The 22,620-nt window shown below is 43.8% G+C and overlaps 1 protein-coding gene across 1 annotated transcript; it reads left to right on the top strand.

The window, feature by feature from the left end:
* Positions 1-8,373: 8,373 nt before the first annotated feature.
* Positions 8,374-21,799, top strand: LOC306773929 (SH3 domain-binding protein 4-A-like; the record flags this gene model as incomplete). The annotated part of the gene is made up of 4 exons (XM_079263874.1): positions 8,374-8,494; positions 10,183-12,509; positions 20,252-20,440; positions 21,575-21,799. The coding sequence occupies 4 exons, from the start codon at positions 8,374-8,376 to the stop codon at positions 21,797-21,799; spliced, it is 2,862 nt and encodes a 953-aa protein (XP_079120000.1).
* Between the last annotated feature and the right edge of the window lie 821 nt (positions 21,800-22,620).

The raw sequence follows: 22,620 nt of genomic DNA, 5'->3' as shown, positions 1-22,620 counted from the left end.
CTCCACATCACCTGGATCTACATCACCTGGCTCCACATCACCTGGCTCTACATCACCTGGCTCCACATCACCTGGATCTACATCACCTGGCTCCACATCACCTGGCTCTACATCACCTGGCTCCACATCACCTGGATCTACATCACCTGGATCTACATCACCTGGATCTACATCACCTAGATCTACATCACCTGGCTCCACATCACCTGGATCTACATCACCTAGATCTACATCACCTGGCTCCACATCACCTGGATCTACATCACCTGGCTCCACATCACCTGGATCTACATCACCTGGCTCCACATCACCTGGATCTACATCACCTAGATCTACATCACCTGGCTCCACATCACCTGGATCTACATCACCTGGCTCCACATCACCTGGCTCTACATCACCTGGCTCCACATCACCTGGATCTACATCACCTGGATCTACATCACCTGGCTCCACATCACCTGGATCTACATCACCTGGCTCCACATCACCTGGATCTACATCACCTAGATCTACATCACCTGGCTCCACATCACCTGGATCTACATCACCTGGCTCCACATCACCTGGATCTACATCACCTGGCTCCACATCACCTGGATCTACATCACCTAGATCTACATCACCTGGCTCCACATCACCTGGATCTACATCACCTGGCTCCACATCACCTGGCTCTACATCACCTGGCTCCACATCACCTGGATCTACATCACCTGGCTCCACATCACCTGGCTCTACATCACCTGGCTCCACATCACCTGGATCTACATCACCTGGATCTACATCACCTGGATCTACATCACCTAGATCTACATCACCTGGCTCCACATCACCTGGATCTACATCACCTAGATCTACATCACCTGGCTCCACATCACCTGGATCTACATCACCTGGCTCCACATCACCTGGATCTACATCACCTGGCTCCACATCACCTGGATCTACATCACCTAGATCTACATCACCTGGCTCCACATCACCTGGATCTACATCACCTGGCTCCACATCACCTGGCTCTACATCACCTGGCTCCACATCACCTGGATCTACATCACCTGGATCTACATCACCTGGCTCCACATCACCTGGATCTACATCACCTGGCTCCACATCACCTGGATCTACATCACCTAGATCTACATCACCTGGCTCCACATCACCTGGATCTACATCACCTGGCTCCACATCACCTGGCTCTACATCACCTGGCTCCACATCACCTGGATCTACATCACCTGGATCTACATCACCTGGATCTACATCACCTAGATCTACATCACCTGGCTCCACATCACCTGGATCTACATCACCTGGCTCCACATCACCTGGCTCTACATCACCTGGCTCCACATCACCTGGATAAACATCACCTGGATCTACATCACCTGGATCTACATCACCTGGCTCCACATCACCTGGATCTACATCACCTTGCTCCACATCACCTGGATCTACATCACCTGGATCTACATCACCTGGCTCCACATCACCTGGATCTACATCACCTGGATCTACATCACCTGGCTCCACATCACCTGGATCTACATCACCTAGATCTACATCACCTGGCTCCACATCACCTGGATCTACATCACCTGGCTCCACATCACCTGGCTCTACATCACCTGGCTCCACATCACCTGGATCTACATCACCTGGATCTACATCACCTGGATCTACATCACCTGGCTCCACATCACCTGGCTCTACATCACCTGGCTCCACATCACCTGGCTCTACATCACCTGGCTCCACATCACCTGAATCTACATCACCTGGCTCCACATCACCTGGATCTACATCACCTGGCTCCACATCACCTGGATCTACATCACCTGGATCTACATCACCTGGCTCCACATCACCTGGCTCTACATCACCTGGCTCCACATCACCTGGATCTACATCACCTGGCTCCACATCACCTGGATCTACATCACCTGGATCTACATCACCTGGCTCCACATCACCTGGATCTACATCACCTGGCTCCACATCACCTGGATCTACATCACCTGGCTCCACATCACCTGGATCTACATCACCTGGCTCCACATCACCTGGATCTACATCACCTGGATCTACATCACCTGGCTCCACATCACCTGGATCTACATCACCTGGATAAACATCACCTGGATCTACATCACCTGGCTCCACATCACCTGGATCTACATCACCTGGCTCCACATCACCTGGCTCTACATCACCTGGCTCCACATCACCTGGATCTACATCACCTGGATCTACATCACCTGGCTCCACATCACCTGGATCTACATCACCTGGCTCCACATCACCTGGATCTACATCACCTAGATCTACATCACCTGGCTCCACATCACCTGGATCTACATCACCTGGCTCCACATCACCTGGATCTACATCACCTGGATCTACATCACCTGGATCTACATCACCTAGATCTACATCACCTGGCTCCACATCACCTGGATCTACATCACCTGGCTCCACATCACCTGGCTCTACATCACCTGGCTCCACATCACCTGGATCTACATCACCTGGATCTACATCACCTGGATCTACATCACCTGGCTCCACATCACCTGGATCTACATCACCTGGCTCCACATCACCTGGATCTACATCATCCGGATCTACATAACCTGGATCTACATCACCTGGCTCTACATCACCTGGCTCCACATCACCTGGATCTACATCACCTGGATCTACATCACCTGGATCTACATCACCTAGATCTACATCACCTGGCTCCACATCACCTGGATCTACATCACCTGGCTCCACATCACCTGGCTCTACATCACCTGGCTCCACATCACCTGGATCTACATCACCTGGATCTACATCACCTGGCTCCACATCACCTGGATCTACATCACCTGGCTCCACATCACCTGGATCTACATCACCTGGATCTACATCACCTGGCTCCACATCACCTGGCTCCACATCACCTGGATCTACATCACCTAGATCTACATCACCTGGCTCCACATCACCTGGCTCTACATCACCTGGCTCCACATCACCTGGCTCCACATCACCTGGATCTACATCACCTGGATCTACATCACCTGGCTCCACATCACCTGGATCTACATCACCTGGCTCCACATCACCTGGCTCTACATCACCTGGCTCCACATCACCTGGATCTACATCACCTGGCTCCACATCCCCTGGATCTACATCACCTGGATCTACATCACCTGGATCTACATCACCTGGCTCCACATCACCTGGCTCCACATCACCTGGATCTACATCACCTGGCTCCACATCCCCTGGATCTACATCACCTGGATCTACATCACCTGGATCTACATCACCTGGCTCCACATCACCTGGATCTACATCACCTGGATCTACATCATCCGGATCTACATAACCTGGATCTACATCACCTGGATCTACATCACCTGGCTCCACATCACCTGGATCTACATCACCTGGATCTACATCATCTGGATCTAAATCATCCGGATCTAAATAATCTGGATCTACATCATCTGGCTCTACATCATCTAGATCTACATCACCTTGCTCTACATCACCTAGATCTACTTCACCTAGATCTACATCATCTAGATCTACATCACCTTGCTCAACATCACCTAGATCTACATCACCTGGTTCTACATCACCTGGATCTACACCACCTGGATCTACATCCCCCGGATTCTACATCACCTGGATCTACACCACCTGGTTCTACATAACTTGGATCTACGTTATCTGGTTCTATGTCACTTAGTTCTACGTCACCTGGTGCAGGTCCAGGTTCCTGAGGTGATCAATTTCAGATTTTCATCCTGCGGGTTTCTGAGCAAATCGGTTGTCATAGAAACCGTGTCTGGATTGAAGCTGAGGTAGGCGATGTTGGGGAGCTAACAGGATGTGATAGTGGCAGCATTTCATGACCCCTCCCCCGTCTTAGCCCCTCCCTCTTTATCGCCCCTCCCCCTGTCTTAGCCACTCCCCACACATTGACTCCTCCCCATATTTTGGCCTCTCCCCCTGCCTTGGCTCCTCCCCCTATGGTTCTGCTCCTTGCGTGATCCAAGGTTTTTTTATTCGCAGTTTTTTCCACCAACGATTTTCTCTTTCTAGGCTGTTTAGCAGGAGGAGGCAAATAAACCGAGCCGGGTCGGGAAATCTTTCCTGAATTTTTCTCAGCCATGTTTGCCTTCTGAGTTTCTTCTTCACTACTTTGTATTTTATCCTAACTCGCTGTTTATATGCAGGGTGTGGCTATCAGGTATGTGCTGCTGGAGGGGGAGGAGGGGAGCCGGGAGAAGAAGCTATGAAATATAAGAAATGAACAACTCCATTTGGGTTTGAATGTTTGGATTGGTCCGAGTTTTTACAGATTTACAGTAAACTGAGGGGTCTAACTATATTTCTTATTGTTGATGATTCCAGAATGTATAGACTACTATCAGGACGAGGAACCACTTCACCCAGAGTAACACGTCTCTGAGAAATGTTACCTACTGGAGATTTAAAGTCTATCAGACGAATTAAAGTGTCTTGATGAAAAGACATCAGGTCTGGAGACATCCGGTCTGGAGACATCAGGTCTATAGACATCAAGTCTAGAGACCTCAGGTCTTGGAGACATCAGGTCTGGAGACATCAAGTCTAAAGACATCAGATCTTGGAGACATCAGGTCTGGAGACATCAGGCCTTGGAGATATCAGGTCTGGAGACATCCGGTCTGGAGACATCAGGTCTATAGACATCAAGTCTAGAGACCTCAGGTCTTGGAGACATCAGGTCTGGAGACATCAAGTCTAAAGACATCAGATCTTGGAGACATCAGGTCTGGAGACATCAGGTCTTGGAGACATCAGTTCTAGAGACATCAGGTCTGGAGACATCAGGCCTTGGAGATATCAGGTCTGGAGACATCCGGTCTGGAGACATCAGGTCTATAGACATCAAGTCTAGAGACCTCAGGTCTTGAAGACATCAGGTCTGGAGACATCAAGTCTGGAGACATCAGGTCTAGAGACATCAGGTCTTGGAGACATCAGGTCTGGAGACATCAGTTCTAGAGACATCTGGTCTGGAGACATCAAGTCTAAAGACATCAGATCTTGGAGACATCAGGTCTTGGAGACATCAGGTCTGGAGACATCAGGTCTAGAGACATCAGGTCTGGAGACATCAGATCTTGGAGACATCAGGTCTAGAGAGATCAGATCTTGGAGACATCAGGTCTTGGAGACATCAGGTCTGGAGACATCAGATCTTGGAGACATCAGGTCTAGAGACATCAGGTCTTGGAGACATCAGGTCTGGAGACATCAGGTCTAGAGACATCAGGTCTGGAGACATCAGATCTTGGAGACATCAGGTCTAGAGAGATCAGGTCTTGGAGATAGCAGGTCTGGAGACATCAGATCTTGGAGACATCAGGTCTAGAGACATCAGGTCTGGAGACATCAGGACTTCCATGTGATTCACATGTGAAGCACACATGTTATGCACATGTTTTACACTGCTGGGTCACATGCGATCTACATGTAAAAAACGTGTGGCACATAAAAAAACGTGATCCACTTTGGCAAACATGAAGCATGTGATTCACATGTGAACGTGAAGCACATGCAAATAACGTTTAGAACATATATTTATGTTTTTCTGTGGCACAATCAGTATGTTGCTGAGCATGTTTCTTTGTATCCTTCTTTGCGTGTTTCTCTGTGTGCTTCTTAGTGTGTTTCTCTGCGTTTTTCAGCTTGTTTCTCAGTGTGTTTCTTAGTGTGTTACTTAGCGTGTTTCTCAGCGTGTTTCTTAGCATGTTTCTTAGCGTGTTTCTCAGCGTGTTTCTCAGCATGTTTCTCAGCATGTTTCTCAGCCTGTTTCTCAGCGTGTTTCTTAGTGTGTTTCTTAGCCTGTTTCTTAGTGTTTTTCTTAGAATATTTCTTAGCATGTCTCAGCGTTTTTCTTAGTGTTTATCAGCTTGTTTCTTAGCGTGTTTCTCAGCATGTTTCTTAGCGTGTTTCTCAGCGTGTTTCTTAGCATGTTTCTTAGCGTATTTCTCAACCTGTTTCTCAGCATGTTTCTTAGTGTTTTTCTTAGAATATTTCTTAGCGTGTGTCTCAGCATTTTTCTTAGTGTGTTTTTCAGCGTGTTTCTTAGCGTGTTTCTCAGCATGTTTCTTAGCATGTTTCTTAGCGTGTTTCTCAGCGTTTTTCTTAGAATATTTCTTAGCGTGTGTCTCAGCGTGTTTCTTAGTGTGTTTTTCAGCTTGTTTCTCACTGTGTTTCTTAGTGTGTTTCTTAGTGTGTTACTTAGCATGTTTCTTAGCGTGTTTCTTAGCATGTTTCTTAGGATGTTTCTTTGCATGTTTCTCAGCCTGTTTCTCAGCGTGTTTCTTAATGTGTTGCTCAGTGTGTTTTTCAGCTTGTTTCTCACTGTATTTCTTAGCGTGTTACTTAGCGTGTTTCTTAGCATGTTTCTTAGGATGTTTCTTTGCATGTTTCTTAGCGTGTTTCTCAGCCTGTTTCTCAGCTTGTTTCTTAGTGTGTTTCCTAGAATGTTTCTTAGCGTGTTTCTCTGTGTTTTTCTTATCATGTAACTTAGAGTGTTTACTCAGCCTGTTTCTTAGCGTGTTTCTTCGTATGTTTCATAGCGTGTTTCTCAGTGCATTTCTCAGCGTGTTTCTTAGCGTATTTCTTGGCATGTTTCTCAGTGTATTTCATAGTATGTTTTTTTTTTGCGTGTTTCTTGGTGTCTTTCTTAGCAAGTTTTTCAGCCTGTTTCTTAGCGGGTTTCTTAAAGTTTTTCTTAGTATGTTTCTTTGCGTGTTTCCCAGCATGTTTTTTATGTTTCGTTGAATCATTCTCAGATGGAGGCATGTTCATGACATAGATCTGTGTCAGGCAATGCAACAGGCAATGCCTGTGATGATTCCAGTCATTTCGGTCCCAGCGTTTAAAGGCGTTTTTGTGGTTAAAGTCGTTGGTTTGAGGTGCTTGACATGTTGAAAACGAAGGATTTTATTTCATCCTGCTTTCAAACTTTCAACAGTCTGAACTTTGAAGCAAATAGTTAAACTGGTTTGTCTCACTGAACACCGACTTTAACCTCCTTTTAAGCCTTTTGCTGTATTTCCAGCAGTGCCGCTGCTTTATGTTAATATTTATTAAAAGTGGAATAATTAGCTTTGACCGGAACCTTCTGACGCTTTATTGTGTCGAAATTTAAATCAGCTGTTCAGAAATGACAACACTCTTCCTTCAGAGCTGCTTTTGGTCATTGTCTAAACCAACAGCTGCGTGTGAATGAAAACCCTCCATCTACCCACCTGATGTCTCTAATGATGCTAATCAGTGCAAATCTTTTCCACTGTGTTTGCTGCAGCCGTGTTGCTGTAATGAGGTTAAAATGGCGTCTTTAGTGTGCAAACACAGAAAGTCTCATCCTGCAGGAGCAACATTTACATCCTCGTCCGACTGCTTTTATCTCCTGTGTAGCATTGCTTTCCCAAGATGTGCAGCCATGAACTCAGAGTCAATACATGGTGGCTCACATCCCCCACCTCCACGCAAAGACTGCGTGCTTCTTCCTCTACATATAAAGGCTGTAAACTCACAGTTTTCATGAATAAGGAGTTTAGTTTGGTGGATTCGGTTCACCACTGTGATAACATACATGCATGCTCCATATGAGCTTGTAAAGATTGGACCAAATTCAGACTTTTAAAATGACGTGTTTACCATGTTATTTATGGAGCTAATTTAACAGATGTATCTGCATTTATTTAAAAAGCTGTATCATGTACAAGGAAAATCCTCCATCTCAGGGTGACGTCAGCCAGAGGCTGCTTCAGCTCCCTGCAGGAAACACCAGTCTGCTCCTTTCTGCCTGCAGACTGTAAAAAACAAATTCAGTCAATTTTTCAAAATAAAATTTTCAAAATAAAATCAGTTTCTACTTTTGATATTACATTGGGTTTTATATATATATATATATATATATATATATATATATATATATATATATATATATATATATATATATATATATATATTCTTGAATGTGTAAAATCAAGTAAAACAACAAATTACCTATAAATCCCACCAAGACCTGCAAAAACAGGTAAAAAGTAGAGAAGTTTGCTGACTTTTATTAGTTTATTCTGCAGTTTCATTGAATGTTCTTATATTTCACCAGTTTGTAACTTAATCAAATGAAGCTTTACAAGCAGAATATACATTTTTAGTATTTAAACTCTTCTTTATGGATCCCAGCTGGGCAATGTGGCCTTTCTGAAGTCCTGGTTTTTATCTGGGTCCTCCCATGCTGAAATCCTTCTGGTTTTTGTGTCTCCTTCAGATTAAAAGCTGATCCAATGATCCAGCATCATGGCTGCCCATCGAATTGTGCGAGTAAACCAGAACCACGTCCTTCCTCGCTGTAAGTCCGAGGGGACCCTCATCGACCTCAGTGAGGGGGTCTCTGGAAACGGTCTCAGTGATGTTAAAGGTCAGTGCTTCTCATGTTTCACCTTCTTCATTTAGAAATGGACCAGAGGAATGAAGTGCTTTTAAAGCACAACCACTCCATACACACACACACACACACACACACACACACACACGAAGAAAACTCAATTAGTTTTAGTGTTATATGAGGTTGCTCCTCAAATAACCTCCACTTTACAGCAAATTTAATTTCTGGAGACACTTTGAAATAATTCCAAATCAAAGGCGTGTTGTCAAGTCCACTTACAAGCTCCTTATGCTGCAAGTGGTGACGCTGTTTGATGGTGTCATGATACAAGATTTATTTTCTAGTTGTTCCAAACAAACAAAAATAGCCCAAAAACCATACATGTAGTCTCGTATTTGGTCATTTTGAGTGAGAGGAGATCTGCTGAAGAGTTGGATGTATTAAATCTGCATGTTGTGTAAAAGTTGTCGCATTAAAAAAGGAAAAGCTGATATATAATTCCCGATATTACATTTTAATCCTGTTATCAGATGCTAATATCTATTGGACAATAACGTCGGTAGGATGATAATATTGGCAAATGAGCAGAGAACTGAGACTGGAGAGGATCTGGTGGTGTTGCTGCTTTGTACCAGGTAAAAACCGGAGTGTTTGCTGGTTAACTCTTGTCAGAAGTGAGTTACAGTGATAAAAGCATGAGTTACAGTTGCCAGATTCCACCTGATGGAACGCATTTTACTTCAAATGTCTGACATTTGCATCAACATCAACATTCCCAGCTAAATCTATGATAGTAAGCTTCTTGGAGAGAGCAAGCAAAGACCTGAAACTGTGTCTAAACCAGAATGACTGCTCTTTTTTCATTAAAATTTGTAAAGTTCAGAGTTGTCTACCTGCTGACACCTGCACCATTAGGTGAAGGTAAATCTAACTGTCATCAGCATACAGAGAAAGTAAAAAGAGTTTTCCTCTGGCTGTCTGGCTTCGATCTGTGTCTCACATTAACACAATTTGTTGCTTTAATTGAATAATTTCATTTAATTCAATTAAATGTGTCATTTATTGAATCATTTTCAGGCTTGTTTTTGTTTATAGGTTTGTATGAACACCTAACAAGATGAGTGAGAAATAATAAATAATGCAGAAAAGCTTAAAGAACATGGCTGAATTCAAATGATGATGATTATTTTGGAGCCCTGTGATGGACTGGCGACTTGTCCAATGTGCACCTGCCTCTTGCCCAGTGATTACTGGGATTGGCTCCGGCTTCCTGGAAGACTAATTGGACTAAGCGGTTAAGAAAATGGATGGATGGTGGATAGATGATTAGTTGAACGATTGGATGGATGGATGGATGATGGATGGATGGATAAATGGATGATAGATAGATGATTAGTTGAGCGCTTGGATGGATGGATGGATGGATGATAGATAGATGATTAGTTGAGCGCTTGGATGGATGGATGAATGAATGGATGGATAGATGATTAGTTGAACGATTGGATGGATGGATCCAATCGTTCAACTAATTGGATCCATATCCATCCATGGATGGATGGATATTTTGATTGATTTGTTGGAAGGCCGTCGTCATCCCATGCTTCCCACCAAACTGAACTATAAACCATTTAGACACAAACCTCTGCATCTGGTGATCTGCGCCATCATATCTGTTAAACTAGAAGGAATACTCAGTAAACTCTCCTTCCTTTCCTTTCCAGTGCCTTCACCCAGTGCCTTACGCCTGGACACACAAGCCTCCTATGGAGCTGCGCAGGAAGTGGTTGCCACTAAGGATTACTGCCCAAACAGCTTTACTACTCTGAAATTCTCCAAAGGGGATCGGCTGTATGTGTTGGACACATCGGGTGGAGAGTGGTGGTATGCCCACAACAACATGGAGATGGGATACGTCCCAGCCGCCTACGTCCAGCCAATTAACTTCAGGAACTCGTCTCTGAGCGACAGCGGTATGATCGACAGCCTTGGGGACAGCTATGAGGAGGGGTCAAAAGAGTTTTCAGGTCTGGAGGAGTGGATGGGGATGGGTCTGAAGCCCTCAGTCCTCTGCAACACTGGTCCTTTCTCTGTGAATCCCTTCATTGGCTCATTGGACCAGAACTCAGCAGATCTCATACTCTTTGAATCTCTGACACCAGCGGCATCTTGCTCCACCTTTAACTCCGGTACGATCATGAGCAACGGCTTCAGCAGCGGCCACATTAACACCAGTCCCACCAGCCCAAACCAAGAAGCTGCTGCTAACCTGCACAGAGATCATCCATTTTTTAAAAGCAAGCGTTCACACAGTCTGTCGGAGCTTTCCATCCTGCAGGCGCAGTCCAACCCAACCTTACCTTCATCTGGGTTCTTCACAGGCCTCAAGGCTCCCTCGCCGGAGCAGTTCCAGAGTCGAGAGGACTTCAGAATTGCATGGTTGAACCACAGAAAGCTGGCCCGGTCTTGCCATGACCTCGACTCTTTGGGCCAGAGTCCCGGGTGGGGCCAAACCCAGCCAGTGGAAACTAACATTGTTTGTACTTTGGACTATAACGGAGGGGTTGTTCAGCTCCCTGACACTTACATCAGCGTGCACATTCCCGAAGGCCACATCAGTATAGGAGATCACCAGCAGATCTCCATGAAAGCCTTACTGGACCCCCCTTTGGAGCTCAACAATGACCACTGCGCCACTGTAAGCCCCGTGGTGGAGATCAAGCTCAGCAACATGGAGACCAGGTCCTTCATAACATTGGAGATTAAAGTTTCTGTAACCGTGAAGACCAGCAGTTATGACTCTGCCGAGGTGCTTTGTGTCCGAAGCGATTGCAAGGAAGGACCATACACCCCCATTCCCAATGCCTACATTTACAAGGACACAGTCCAGGTCCAGCTGGACAGTCTGGAGCCTTGTATGTATGTTGCTGTAGTGGTCCGGTCCCAGTACCTGTCCCACAACATAACTGTCTGGGACCATGTCCAGAGGAAAGTCACACTGGGAGTTTATGGACCCAAACACATCCACCCATCATTCAAGACGGTCGTGGCCATGTTTGGACATGACTGCGCACCCAAAACCTTACTGGTTAACGAGCTGGGTCGGCAGGCCAGTTCAGCTCTGCCGGTGGCTCTCCAGCTGTGGGGGAAGCACCAGTTTGTGTTGGGATTCCCTCAGGACCTGCAGATTGGGTTGTACTCCAACATGTCCAACTATCAGGTGAAGGCGAGCGAGGGCACGCCAGTGATTCAGGGATTTCAGGTCAAACTAGGGAAGGTGAGCAGACTCCTGTTTATGATCGCATCGCAGAACCCAACCAGCATCTCAGACTTTACTCTCAGGGTCCAGGTGAAGGACGAGCTGGGTTGTATCCTGACCCAGTTCTGTGTTCAGACTCCTCAGCCGCCACCAAAAACCGGAGCAAGGATGGTGGGCCAGAGGAGGTTTCTGAAAAAGAAGGAGGTGGACAAGATTGTTCTCTCGCCTCTGGCTGTCTCATCAAAGTACCCAAAGTTTCAGGATAGATGTGTTAGCAACTTGAAGTTTGGGAAGCTGATCAAAACAGTGATCCGGCAACACAAGAGCACGTATCTGTTGGAGTACAAGAAGGGGGATGTGATTGCCCTGCTCAGTGAGGAGAAGATCAAGCTCCGAGGGCAGCTCCGGACCAAGGAGTGGTACATAGGCTACTACCAGGGAAAGATGGGGCTTGTTCACGCAAAAAACGTGTTGGTTCTGGGGAAGGTCAAGCCCATTTACTGGTGTGGGCCGGACCTAACCACCACAATGCTGCTGGAGCAGGTCCTGAAGCCGTGCAAGTTTCTCACCTACATTTACGCCACTGTGAGGACAGTTTTAATGGAAAATGTGGGGAACTGGAGGACGTTCGCGGACGCCCTGGGGTATGTGAACTTACCGCTGAATTATTTCTGTCGGACAGAAGTGGACAACGAACCAGAGAAGGTGGCTTCAGTTCTGGAGAAGTTGAAAGAGGAGTGTACCAACATGGAGAACAAGGAGAGGAAGTCTTTCCAACGGGAACTCATGATGGTAAGATGATTAATATGCTGTTCTTTATGGGTTAAACTTTATCTTGTTGCCTCTCTGGTTCTTTTATAGTTATTTTCAGAGCACTTTGTTGCATTAGTAACCCTTAAACCTCCATTAGATCTCCTGAGGTCAACCTCTTCTACCATCAGGAATGGTAGGGTGTAACTCTGTGATGGATATCTGACACTTCAGGAAGTCTATGGAAGTTTTCCAAACAATTATATCCTGTACAAGAGGTTTACATGTAGTTTATTCAGAGATGATATATGCTATTTCCACCATTATTCATCACATCTTCATCACCATCACTACCTTGTTGCTAAGAGACTTCTATTTCACCTGGACATGATGATGAAGACAGTTTCTGTCAGACTTTCCACCAATCAGAGAGCTTAAACTGACGGTAATGTCCAATCAGGAGCAGCCAAAGATCAACAAGCGAGCAGAAAAGAAGGAAAATAATAGTCCTTTATGCATCTCAGATCTTTGCAGAGCTGCATCTCATTGCTTTTAAACTTTGAACGATTATTTTCATGGAAAGATGATGATTAAAGGTTAATCAGGAGGTTCATGTGGAGGGATTTTCCTTCAGCTGCTGTGTGGAAAACTTGCAAACCATTTTCTCTCATAGAAAAGTCCATCTTTTATATCCAGGGGTATGTAGGAAACACAGGAAGTATGTAAGCACAGAAACAAGGTGATGATATTTATCATCCGTCAGAAGGACGTTGGTTCTTTTTCCTGCTGCATCCTGCAGACAAATGTGTTTGAACACTAAGCAGCTGCTTTTGGTACATTTCAGTTAGCGGCTGTGCTTCCTCTTCGTCTCTGAGCTCCAAGCTTTAATGTTGCTGAAAACATTCAGATGTCAGAAAGATGTTCATCACCATGGCGACGCTGAAGCGTGTCCTGCTGGCCTCTGCAGAGCTCAGACACCGTGTCATTTTTAACAGTCCTGCAGACTCCTGCACAGGACGGCTTTCATGATGGTAGAAACATCAAGCTGTGTTTCAAGCTTGGTGCAGGGTTTGATCTCCTGCTTTCCGTCTTACGTTTGAGACTTTCTCACACTGCAGATGCAGTTCGGGTCCCATTTATCCTCATTATCGTTGTCTTCACAGGACAGCTGAAGATGCAGAAGCTTTAATATGCTGCTGTTGTTGTTTACAGGAAAACCAACCAACACCATCCTGTTCAGATCACACAGAAATACACCAGATGATGCAAGCAGGACAAAATATCCATACTGAAAAAAAAGTGGTAGAAAACAGGAAATTACTCTAAAATAACCTTGAACCTTGGATTTCCCCTCAGGGATGAATAAAGTATCTTTGATTTGAATTGATTTGATAATGATGAACATAGACCAAAAATACAGTTTGTAAGTTTATACCTTTACCTTCACCTGGTTTACAAAAAAAATATTTACTTTTGGTTTTTTAATGTTTATTAAATAAATTACAGTTAAATTGCCTATAAATAAGGTAATTTACAATAAATAATTAGTCTAATAATGACACAAAATTGCTGTTAATTGGTTTTATTCTGCAGGTTTGTGGAATATTCTTGTATTCTTGCATTCATTCAATATGTACTCTCTCTCTCTCTCTCTCTCTCTCTCTCTCTCTCTCTCTCTCTCTCTCTCTATATATATATATATATATATATATATATATATATATATATATATATATATATATATATATATATATATTCGTCTTCCTGGAGGTAGACGAATAAATATGCCAAGAAGAGGCGGATGTTGCAGCAGCTTTCATGTATAAACGATGGATTTTAAATGTCTAAACTGTCTCTTCTGGATGTATTTCGGCCTGAAACCTTCTGCTGAGTTTATCATTAGGAGTCTGCAGAAACAAGCTAGTCTGTTTTATGTAATTATTACTCAATGAAACATTCCTGACTGTAAGAACGTGGCTTTAAACTCTGGAATTAACAAGCAAAGCATTGTTTTCTCTCAGCGACGAGGTTTTTACTGGATACAGACCAGAGTTGCAGACAGAATAGCACATTAATCTGTCAGGCAGAAAGCAGAAAAACTGGGTTTAAATTACTGAATAAGCTCCTCTATTGTGTCCATGATGCAGTGCTGCAGCCTGACCCCACCAGCGTCTGATGGAAACGCTGAACTGAGATCAGGTTTTCTACTACATTCATGGCAGTTTGAAGGTCCGACACACTGTATCTTGTAGGAGATGGCTACATCCATCGCCATCGCCACTATGTCTGCTTGGTTTATCGGCCTGTATCGGGAAGTCCCACAGGACCTTAGCCTGTCATTCTCCACCACCTTGGGAGGTGTTTCCCTTGGAGACTTACATACATATGCAGATTTACTTCATTTTTGGGGTTAACCTGCTTACACAATCAGCATATGTGTGTGTTTGGACTGAACAACAGCAGCTCAGCTAATCTTCATGTCCTGCCTGACCACACGTGGTGAGCCAATCTCTTTAGGATGTATTTGTAAATGATGGAGGCTGCCTGAGCAGGACCACTGCATCCGCGGAGAAAATGATTCGTTAGACCCGCTAGAGAGGCAGCGGTGTGTGTGTGGAGGATGTTCAGCCTTTAGGAAGGTAAAAACCCGAGAAGCTGTAATTTGCTCTGTTGGGAGCCTGAAACATTTAAAATGAAAGTCATCACCAGATCCAGCTCCAGTTTCAGGGTTTCTGACCCCCCTCCACCCTCCCCCAGCCAGCCACAGGTGTTTCCACGTGAAATACGAGCAGGCATTGATGTTGACAGGCTTCAAGGCCCCGGGAGGCATCCGACACCGCCCCGGCAGATCTTCTAACAGCTCGTATCCTGTTATAAAAGCTGGAGAGCTCGGTTTAATCTAGCTAGAATCAGTCCTCATCAATCCTCCATCTGAAGCCTGATCGTCATGATCAAACCCGACGTTTCTCCGTCCTCCCTGGCAGCCATTTCTAATCAGAATGTTAATGAAGTCATGAATATTTAATCAGCTGCAAAGAAGAAAGGTGAGATGCCTCCGCAGAAAAGCATGTAGCGTTCACAGGAAGAGTTTGATTCTGTTCTAGATCATCTGCGAATAGTTTCATACAGCTGGGGACGACTCAGCAGCTTCATGTCCTCACATTTACCTTCTGCAGAGCAAACCTACCAGGAACTCCTCAGACAGCTGCTTTTCTGCTTATTCTTCACAATAAATCGCTTAAACTACATCAGACCTGCTCAAACTACCCAACATTTAATCAATCTTTGAGTTTATTATTTACAAAAGTAAACATCTGTAATTTTCTGTAAAACAAATGTCACAGGAATCTTTATGCCGTCAGCTGAATGACGGAAGAAAACGTTTAACTTACGTAGTTTATGGGTTGAATTTTTCTTGATTTAGAAAAACTAATAATAAAAAAAACAGACAAAATACATATTTTAAGTGAATTAAGGAAACTTAAAGGAAAAATAAAGGTTTGTGACCCAATCAGGGCCATTGATTAGACACGGGCTGGGTGTCATTGAATGGGAATACGTAGCAAGAACAGGACTGGGCCCAGACCAGAACCCTGAGGAACTCCATATAGCAGGGCAGTGGTCTCTGGCATGATCTGACTGGGATCCAGATGACGAACAGAGTCCTTTTGAGTGGATTTAGTTTTTTATTGACGACTGGTAACATCTGCAGCGCCAAACTGGCCCAGTTTTATCCAGAAGTTTCCTCCCTTTCAGGTTTTTATTTCCTCCAGACTGTCCGTCGTTATTCTGTCTGCAGAACAAAAGTCCAGCTGGCTCCCAAACGTCACCATTATTATTCATTTTATTATTATTAATATGATTATTATTATTATTATTAGTAGTAGTAGTAGTAGTAGTAGTAGTTGTAATAGTAGTAGTAGTAGTACAGTAGTAGTAGTAGTACAGTAATAGTAGCAGTGTTTAATGTTAAATAAAATATATTTTTTCTGAAGAATGAAAGAAATGTGATGAAGGAGGCAGTTTGCTCAGATTGTTATCGTCAGCATCATCCCTCTTCCTCCTGCTCTTCCTCCTCCTCCTCCTGCTCCTCCTCCTCGTCCCTGTGGGTGAAGGTTATTGCCCTCCAGCTGTTTGGTCTGCAGCTCCGTCTGACCGTCTGGTTTCATCTATTTTTGGATCAGAATCATCTTATTGATCAACATGCTGGAAGTGATGAAGAACGAAATCTGTTGTGTTGCTGCAGATTTTATTTCTTCTGTCAGAGTTCATTCTGATTGGCTGACTGGTCCCAGGAGAACAGATCTGGGTTTTCTAGAACTGTAGTTAGGCAGAGAGATGTTGACATTTCAGAGATGAAAGCAGGATGTTTTCTGCATCAGGAAACACGGTTTCACCATGCAGGGTGGAAAGCTGAAACAACAGGAGAGGCTTATAAACGTCCCTGATCAGACGAAGAGACTCCAGCTGGAGCTGCAGCAACAGCTGACAGAGTCCTGAAGCAAATCCTGACCTTTAAGGTCCATCTGGTCCAGTTTTAGTCTCTGAGTATCAGGACCTGTCTGCACCCCCACCCTCTTGTCCCAGAAAAAAGTCTCCTTTTTCCTTGTATTTAATCTCTTCCGGCATTAAAATCACACCTCTGTTGCAGTGTTTGAACGCATCGTGCTGCGTTTACAGACACACCGGGTCAGCTCTATATTTAGACACAAACAAGCTCAAAGCTCAAAGCAGCAGATCGGCAGGATCGTTGGACAGTTGAAGGACGTCTAGGATGACCGGGTTGTTGGTTGGACAGGTGGAGGACGTCTAGGATGACCGGGTTGTTGGTTGGACAGGTGGAGGACGTCTAGGAGGACTGGATTGTTGGTTGGACAGGTGGAGGACGTCTAGGTGAGCCGGGTTGTTGGTTGGACAGGTGGAGGACATGTAGGAGGACCGGGTTGTTGGCTGGACAGGTGGAGGATGTCTAGGAGGACCGGGTTGTTGGTTGGACAGGTGGAGGACGTCTAGGAGGACCGGGTTGTTGGTTGGACAGGTGGAGGATGTCTAGGATGGCTGGGTTGTTGGTTGGACAGGTGGAGGACATCTAGGAGGACCGGGTTGTTGGTTGGACTGGTGGAGGATGTCTAGGATGGCTGGGTTGTTGGTTGGACAGGTGGAGGACGTCTAGGAGGACCGGGTTGTTGGTTGGACAGGTGGAGGATGTCTAGGATGGCTGGGTTGTTGGTTGGACAGGTGGAGGACGTCTAGGTGAGCCGGGTTGTTGGTTGGACAGGTGGAGGACATGTAGGAGGACCGGGTTGTTGGTTGGACTGGTGGAGGACGTCTAGGAGGAGCGGGTTGTTGGTTGGACAGGTGGAGGGCATCTAGGAGGACCGGGTTGTTGGTTGGACAGGTGGAGGATGTCTAGGATGGCTGGGTTGTTGGTTGGACAGGTGGAGGACGTCTAGGTGAGCCGGGTTGTTGGTTGGACAGGTGGAGGACATGTAGGAGGACCGGGTTGTTGGTTGGACTGGTGGAGGACGTCTAGGAGGAGCGGGTTGTTGGTTGGTCAGGTGGAGGATGTCTAGGAGGAGCGGGTTGTTGGTTAGACAGGTGGAGGATGTCTAGGAGGACCGGGTTGATGGTTGGACAGCTGGAGGACGTCTAGGAGGACCAGGTTGTTGGTTGGACAGGTGGAGGACGTCTAGGAGGACCGGTTGTTAGTTTGACAGGACGAGGATGTCTACGAGGACCAGGTTGTTGGTTGGACAGGTGGAGGACGTCTAGGAGGACCAGGTTGTTGGTTGGACAGGTGGAGGACGTCTAGGAGGACCGGTTGTTAGTTTGACAGGACGAGGATGTCTACGAGGACCGGGTTGTTGGTTGGACAGGTGGAGGACGTCTAGGAGGAACGGGCTGTTAGTTGGACAGGTGGAGGACGTCTAGGAGGACCGGGTTGTTGGTGGACAGCTGGAGGACATCTACGAGGACCAGGTTGTTGGTTGGACGACGTTTTATCTTCGGCCATTTTTCTGCTTTCGGCTGTTCTGCCTGATTATGACGAAGCCGCAGCTCTGCTGTGTCACATTTACGTGACATACATGTGGATCACATGTGGTTTACATGTTTTTGACATGTGAAATCTTTAGCAGGAGACTTTTATCTGGTTGCTGAATCAGGTTTTATTCCGTCCTCTCTGTGAAACTCTAGATCCGTTAACTGGATCTGAAACCTCCTGCTGGGTTCAGATCTCCTGAAGCCGCCAGAGGAACTGAAGCAGGTCAGAAACGTTGTATGACCATAGATGAAAGCGTTTCTGCAGGAATCCTTCACGTTGCCTGTTATGTGTGACTAGAAAAGTAAGTTTTATGGTTTTAGTCAGTAATCAGAGCTGATCTGATCAAACAGGACATGCCTTTTCATAAAACATTGAATTAAAGGTGTAATATGAGTTGAGGCGTTTGGACTTTTTAGCTACAGGTCGGGTTTGTTGGAGTCACTCAGATTTGCTAACCACTAGTTGTCTGCATACTAACTGTTAGTTGTCTGTATGTTAACTGTTAGTTGTCTGCATGTTATCTATTAGTTGTCTGCACGATAACCGGTAGCTGTCTGCATGTTAACCACTAACTGTCTGCATGCATAATGCTAGTTGTTCTCCATTTTAACCATGAATTGTCTGTATACTAGCTGCTAAATTTCTAAATGCTAATCACGAGTTGTCTCCATTTTAACCGCTAGTTGTCTGCATGCTAACCGTTAGTTGCCAAAATGCTAACTGTTAGATGTCTGCATGCTAACCGTTAGTTGTCTTCATGCTAACTGCTAGTTTTCTGCATGCTAACCATTAGTTGTCTACATGCTAACTGTTGGTTGTTTGCATGTTAACTGTTAGATGTCTGCATGCTAACCGTTAGTTGTCTGCATGCTAACTGCTAGTTTTCTGCATGCTAACCGCTGGTTGTCCTCTGCGTGCCACATCTGCGTCTTTTCTGGCGGATTTTTTTGTTCTACCAGGTTTTGATTCAACAAACCAAACGAGTTATTACTAGAATTAGCAGGATTTTCAGTTCCTCGTGCAGTCCCCCCTCTTTCTACCACTGCTAATCACCTGACTTACTGGCCTGTTTTTCAGATCAGGTAGTCTGCATGTTCCTCCTCCACACAGGTACAAGATGCTACCAACTTTCTCTTAATTTCAGAGCTGTAAAGATGATGGCATCTTTATTCTGTTTACATTAGCTACATGTTTCATTGCACTACGCCACGCTGTTTGCTGCCATTATGATTTTAAACATCAATTTTAGTTTTTGCAATAATGTAGCTGCTGCACACTTGAATTTCTCTCTGGATTATTAAAGTATCTACCTGTTTAGTTTTAACATCTTTATAATAAAATATTCTTCTTTGATTTTGATTTTTTTTTTTTCCCCCGACATACTGAGGGAATGATCTTTTTTTTTTTTTTTTTTTTTTTTTACAATGATTGTTTTGTGATGGAGAAGGTCCTGCAGAACTTCATGTGGAGACATGGATGGACTCAGGACCTTGTGTACCTGGGAACTCAAGACAGGTCTCCTATTATGTTTCATGTCTCTTTATTGTATTTATTGTGGTGTTTATGTTCTTGATTATTATTTCACCTTCTTTGTCTTTAACATGTTGTGGAAATTTCAGATGGAAACCAACCTTCAGGCTAATGTCAGAAGAAACATTCATCTGTCCGGATAAATAAAGTTATATCAGGACGAGAAGGACGAGCGCTTGTGTTGCTGATGGTCTCTCTGTAACCCTTCAAGGCTCTGCTGAAGATGGACTGCCAGGGTCTGGTTGCCAGGCTGATCCTGGACTTTGTCTTATTGACGACGGCGGTGGAGGTTGCATCCAGATGGAGGGAACTGGCGGAGAAACTGGCCCGAGTGTCCCGGCAGCAGATGGAGGCGTACGAAGCTCCACACCGAGACAAAAACGGTGTCCTGGACCATGAGGTGAGAACAGATCAGAGACGATATTCTAGACCAGACCTGGGGAACATAAACTTCTGCTTCATTCTGACTTCATTAGAGCTTTCATCCTGCAGGTTGACGTCCTGCTGACAGCAACAAACACCCAACGTTTATTTCATCAGTTCAGATAAAACTTTTCCAACAATTAATCTGGTTTCCAGCTGATTGGACCACTAAAAATACCAGCATAATAACTAGTCAATGATGTTTTACTACATACACACCCTGACATGTATAGAGAAAAATAAGTTTCAGCTGTAATTAGCATCATGTCCACATTTAAGTAATTTATTTAAATAATATGGAATAATACAATAGATTATTTATTAAATATTTATTTTAAAAATGTATGTGTTTTCTTTCTTTTTTTTTTAAAACTTATTTATTGATTTTTTTTTTAGGTTTATCAAAATAAAAATCAATCATCTAAAATCAAGGCAATATTTTTATAAATATTGTTCATTTTAAAATATTTTATTGATTTAAAAATTGATATTTTATCTTTTTGTAAATGTGAAAAAATTTTAAAACTTGACATGAAAAATATTTTACATTTTTATTTTTTTACATTTAGATTTTAAAAATATTTATTGTTTGTTAATTTTCTTTATTTTAATTTATATTATTTATACATTTAATTCATTTTTATTAAGTTTATTTTGATTGTATATATTCGAGATAAATTATATAAAAATCAAGATTATTTACCTATAGTTAAATATAAACATACTCAATAAATTTTATCTGTAAAATCTTTATAAAAGTGTTTCCTTTTGGGAAAAATCTGCATTTTTATTTTGTTATATTCATGTTTTTCTGTATTGCTTTATTTTATTTCTTGACTTAATTTATTTATTTTTACTAACGTATTTTTACTAACATATTTTATTTATTTCTCTTGACTTATTTAATTTTATTTTAGAGTTGATTTTATCTCATAATTAGAATATATTTAATGTAATCAGACTTTACTGTGATGCACACACTGCAAAAACATATTGCTTTTGCATAAATTCAGTCTTATTCATGTATTTTATTATATTATTGGCTTTTGTTATATTATTAATGTGTAGATAAAAAACTTTTCCTTAATATTTTCTGTCTTGGCCTCTTCAGTCGATGTGGAAACCAGCCTATGACTTTCTGCTGACGTGGGCGGCTCACATCGGGGACAGCTACCGGGACGTGATCCAGGAGCTCCACCTGGGCCTAGACAGAATGAGGAACCCCATCACTAAGCGGTGGAAGCACCTGACGGGCGCCCTGATCCTGGTCAACTGCCTGGAAACCCTTCGAAGCGCCGCCTTCTGTCCCACCGGATACGGAGATTTTGCCATCTGAACATCTTTCTCCTGCAGCGGAGGTGGAAGCAGTTGGAGGTTGTGTTTGAGAGTAGCTAGCTTACATAGCGTGGCTTTAAGGCCGTTTCCAGCCTATAGTTGGTACATTTCCATCAGCATTAATCTTATTACCCATACTGAGTCCACATTGTTCCGTCTCGACCTCCCGCTACCTTCCAGCTTCATTGTCCTCGTTCAGACTCTGGTCTACCTCACATCTGCCCGTTTCCATGACGGGTGTTTTCTGTCTTCAGGACGTCATTCATAAACACCTGCAGCTTCTCATCCACAAATTTGTACAAAAACCCTGTTTTAATTTGTTTCAGGATGTTTTTAGTTTTTTACCTCAAAACGGACATTTTTACGAGAAAAATATTTTTTAAGTTTCCAAATATTAAAGTTTATTATTATTTATTTTGTCAAAACCAATTAACATGGAGTTCATTGTTTTTATACCTAAAGTCTACTGGAAATAGTAACATTTTAACTATAAATTTACTTTATACAATTTGAGTGATCAACCTCAGTCCAGCTAAAAGCAAATAAACCGCTAGCTATGTAGCTAGCCACTTAGCTACCTATTTATTTCAATAGCTAGCTAGTGGTGAATTTATGTTTAGCTGATCGTCTGCCACTTCGCTAGCTATCGAGTCAATTTCTTAACCAGCTACGTAGCTAGCTACTTATTTAAATAGCTAGCTAGTTGTGTATTTATTTTTAACTGACTGTCTGGCATGTTAAACTAAACTAATCAAAAGTGCATTTGGGTTCTGCATTGACAAAGCACCAAACTAGCCACTTAGCTAGCTATCTAGTCAATTT

This window comes from Telmatherina bonti, assembly GCF_933228915.1.
Source record: "Telmatherina bonti genome assembly, chromosome: 24".
NCBI classification, from domain to species: Eukaryota; Metazoa; Chordata; class Actinopteri; order Atheriniformes; family Telmatherinidae; genus Telmatherina; species Telmatherina bonti.
The sequence above is the reverse complement of the archived record's forward strand: the minus strand, read 5'-3'. Positions and strand labels throughout refer to the sequence as shown.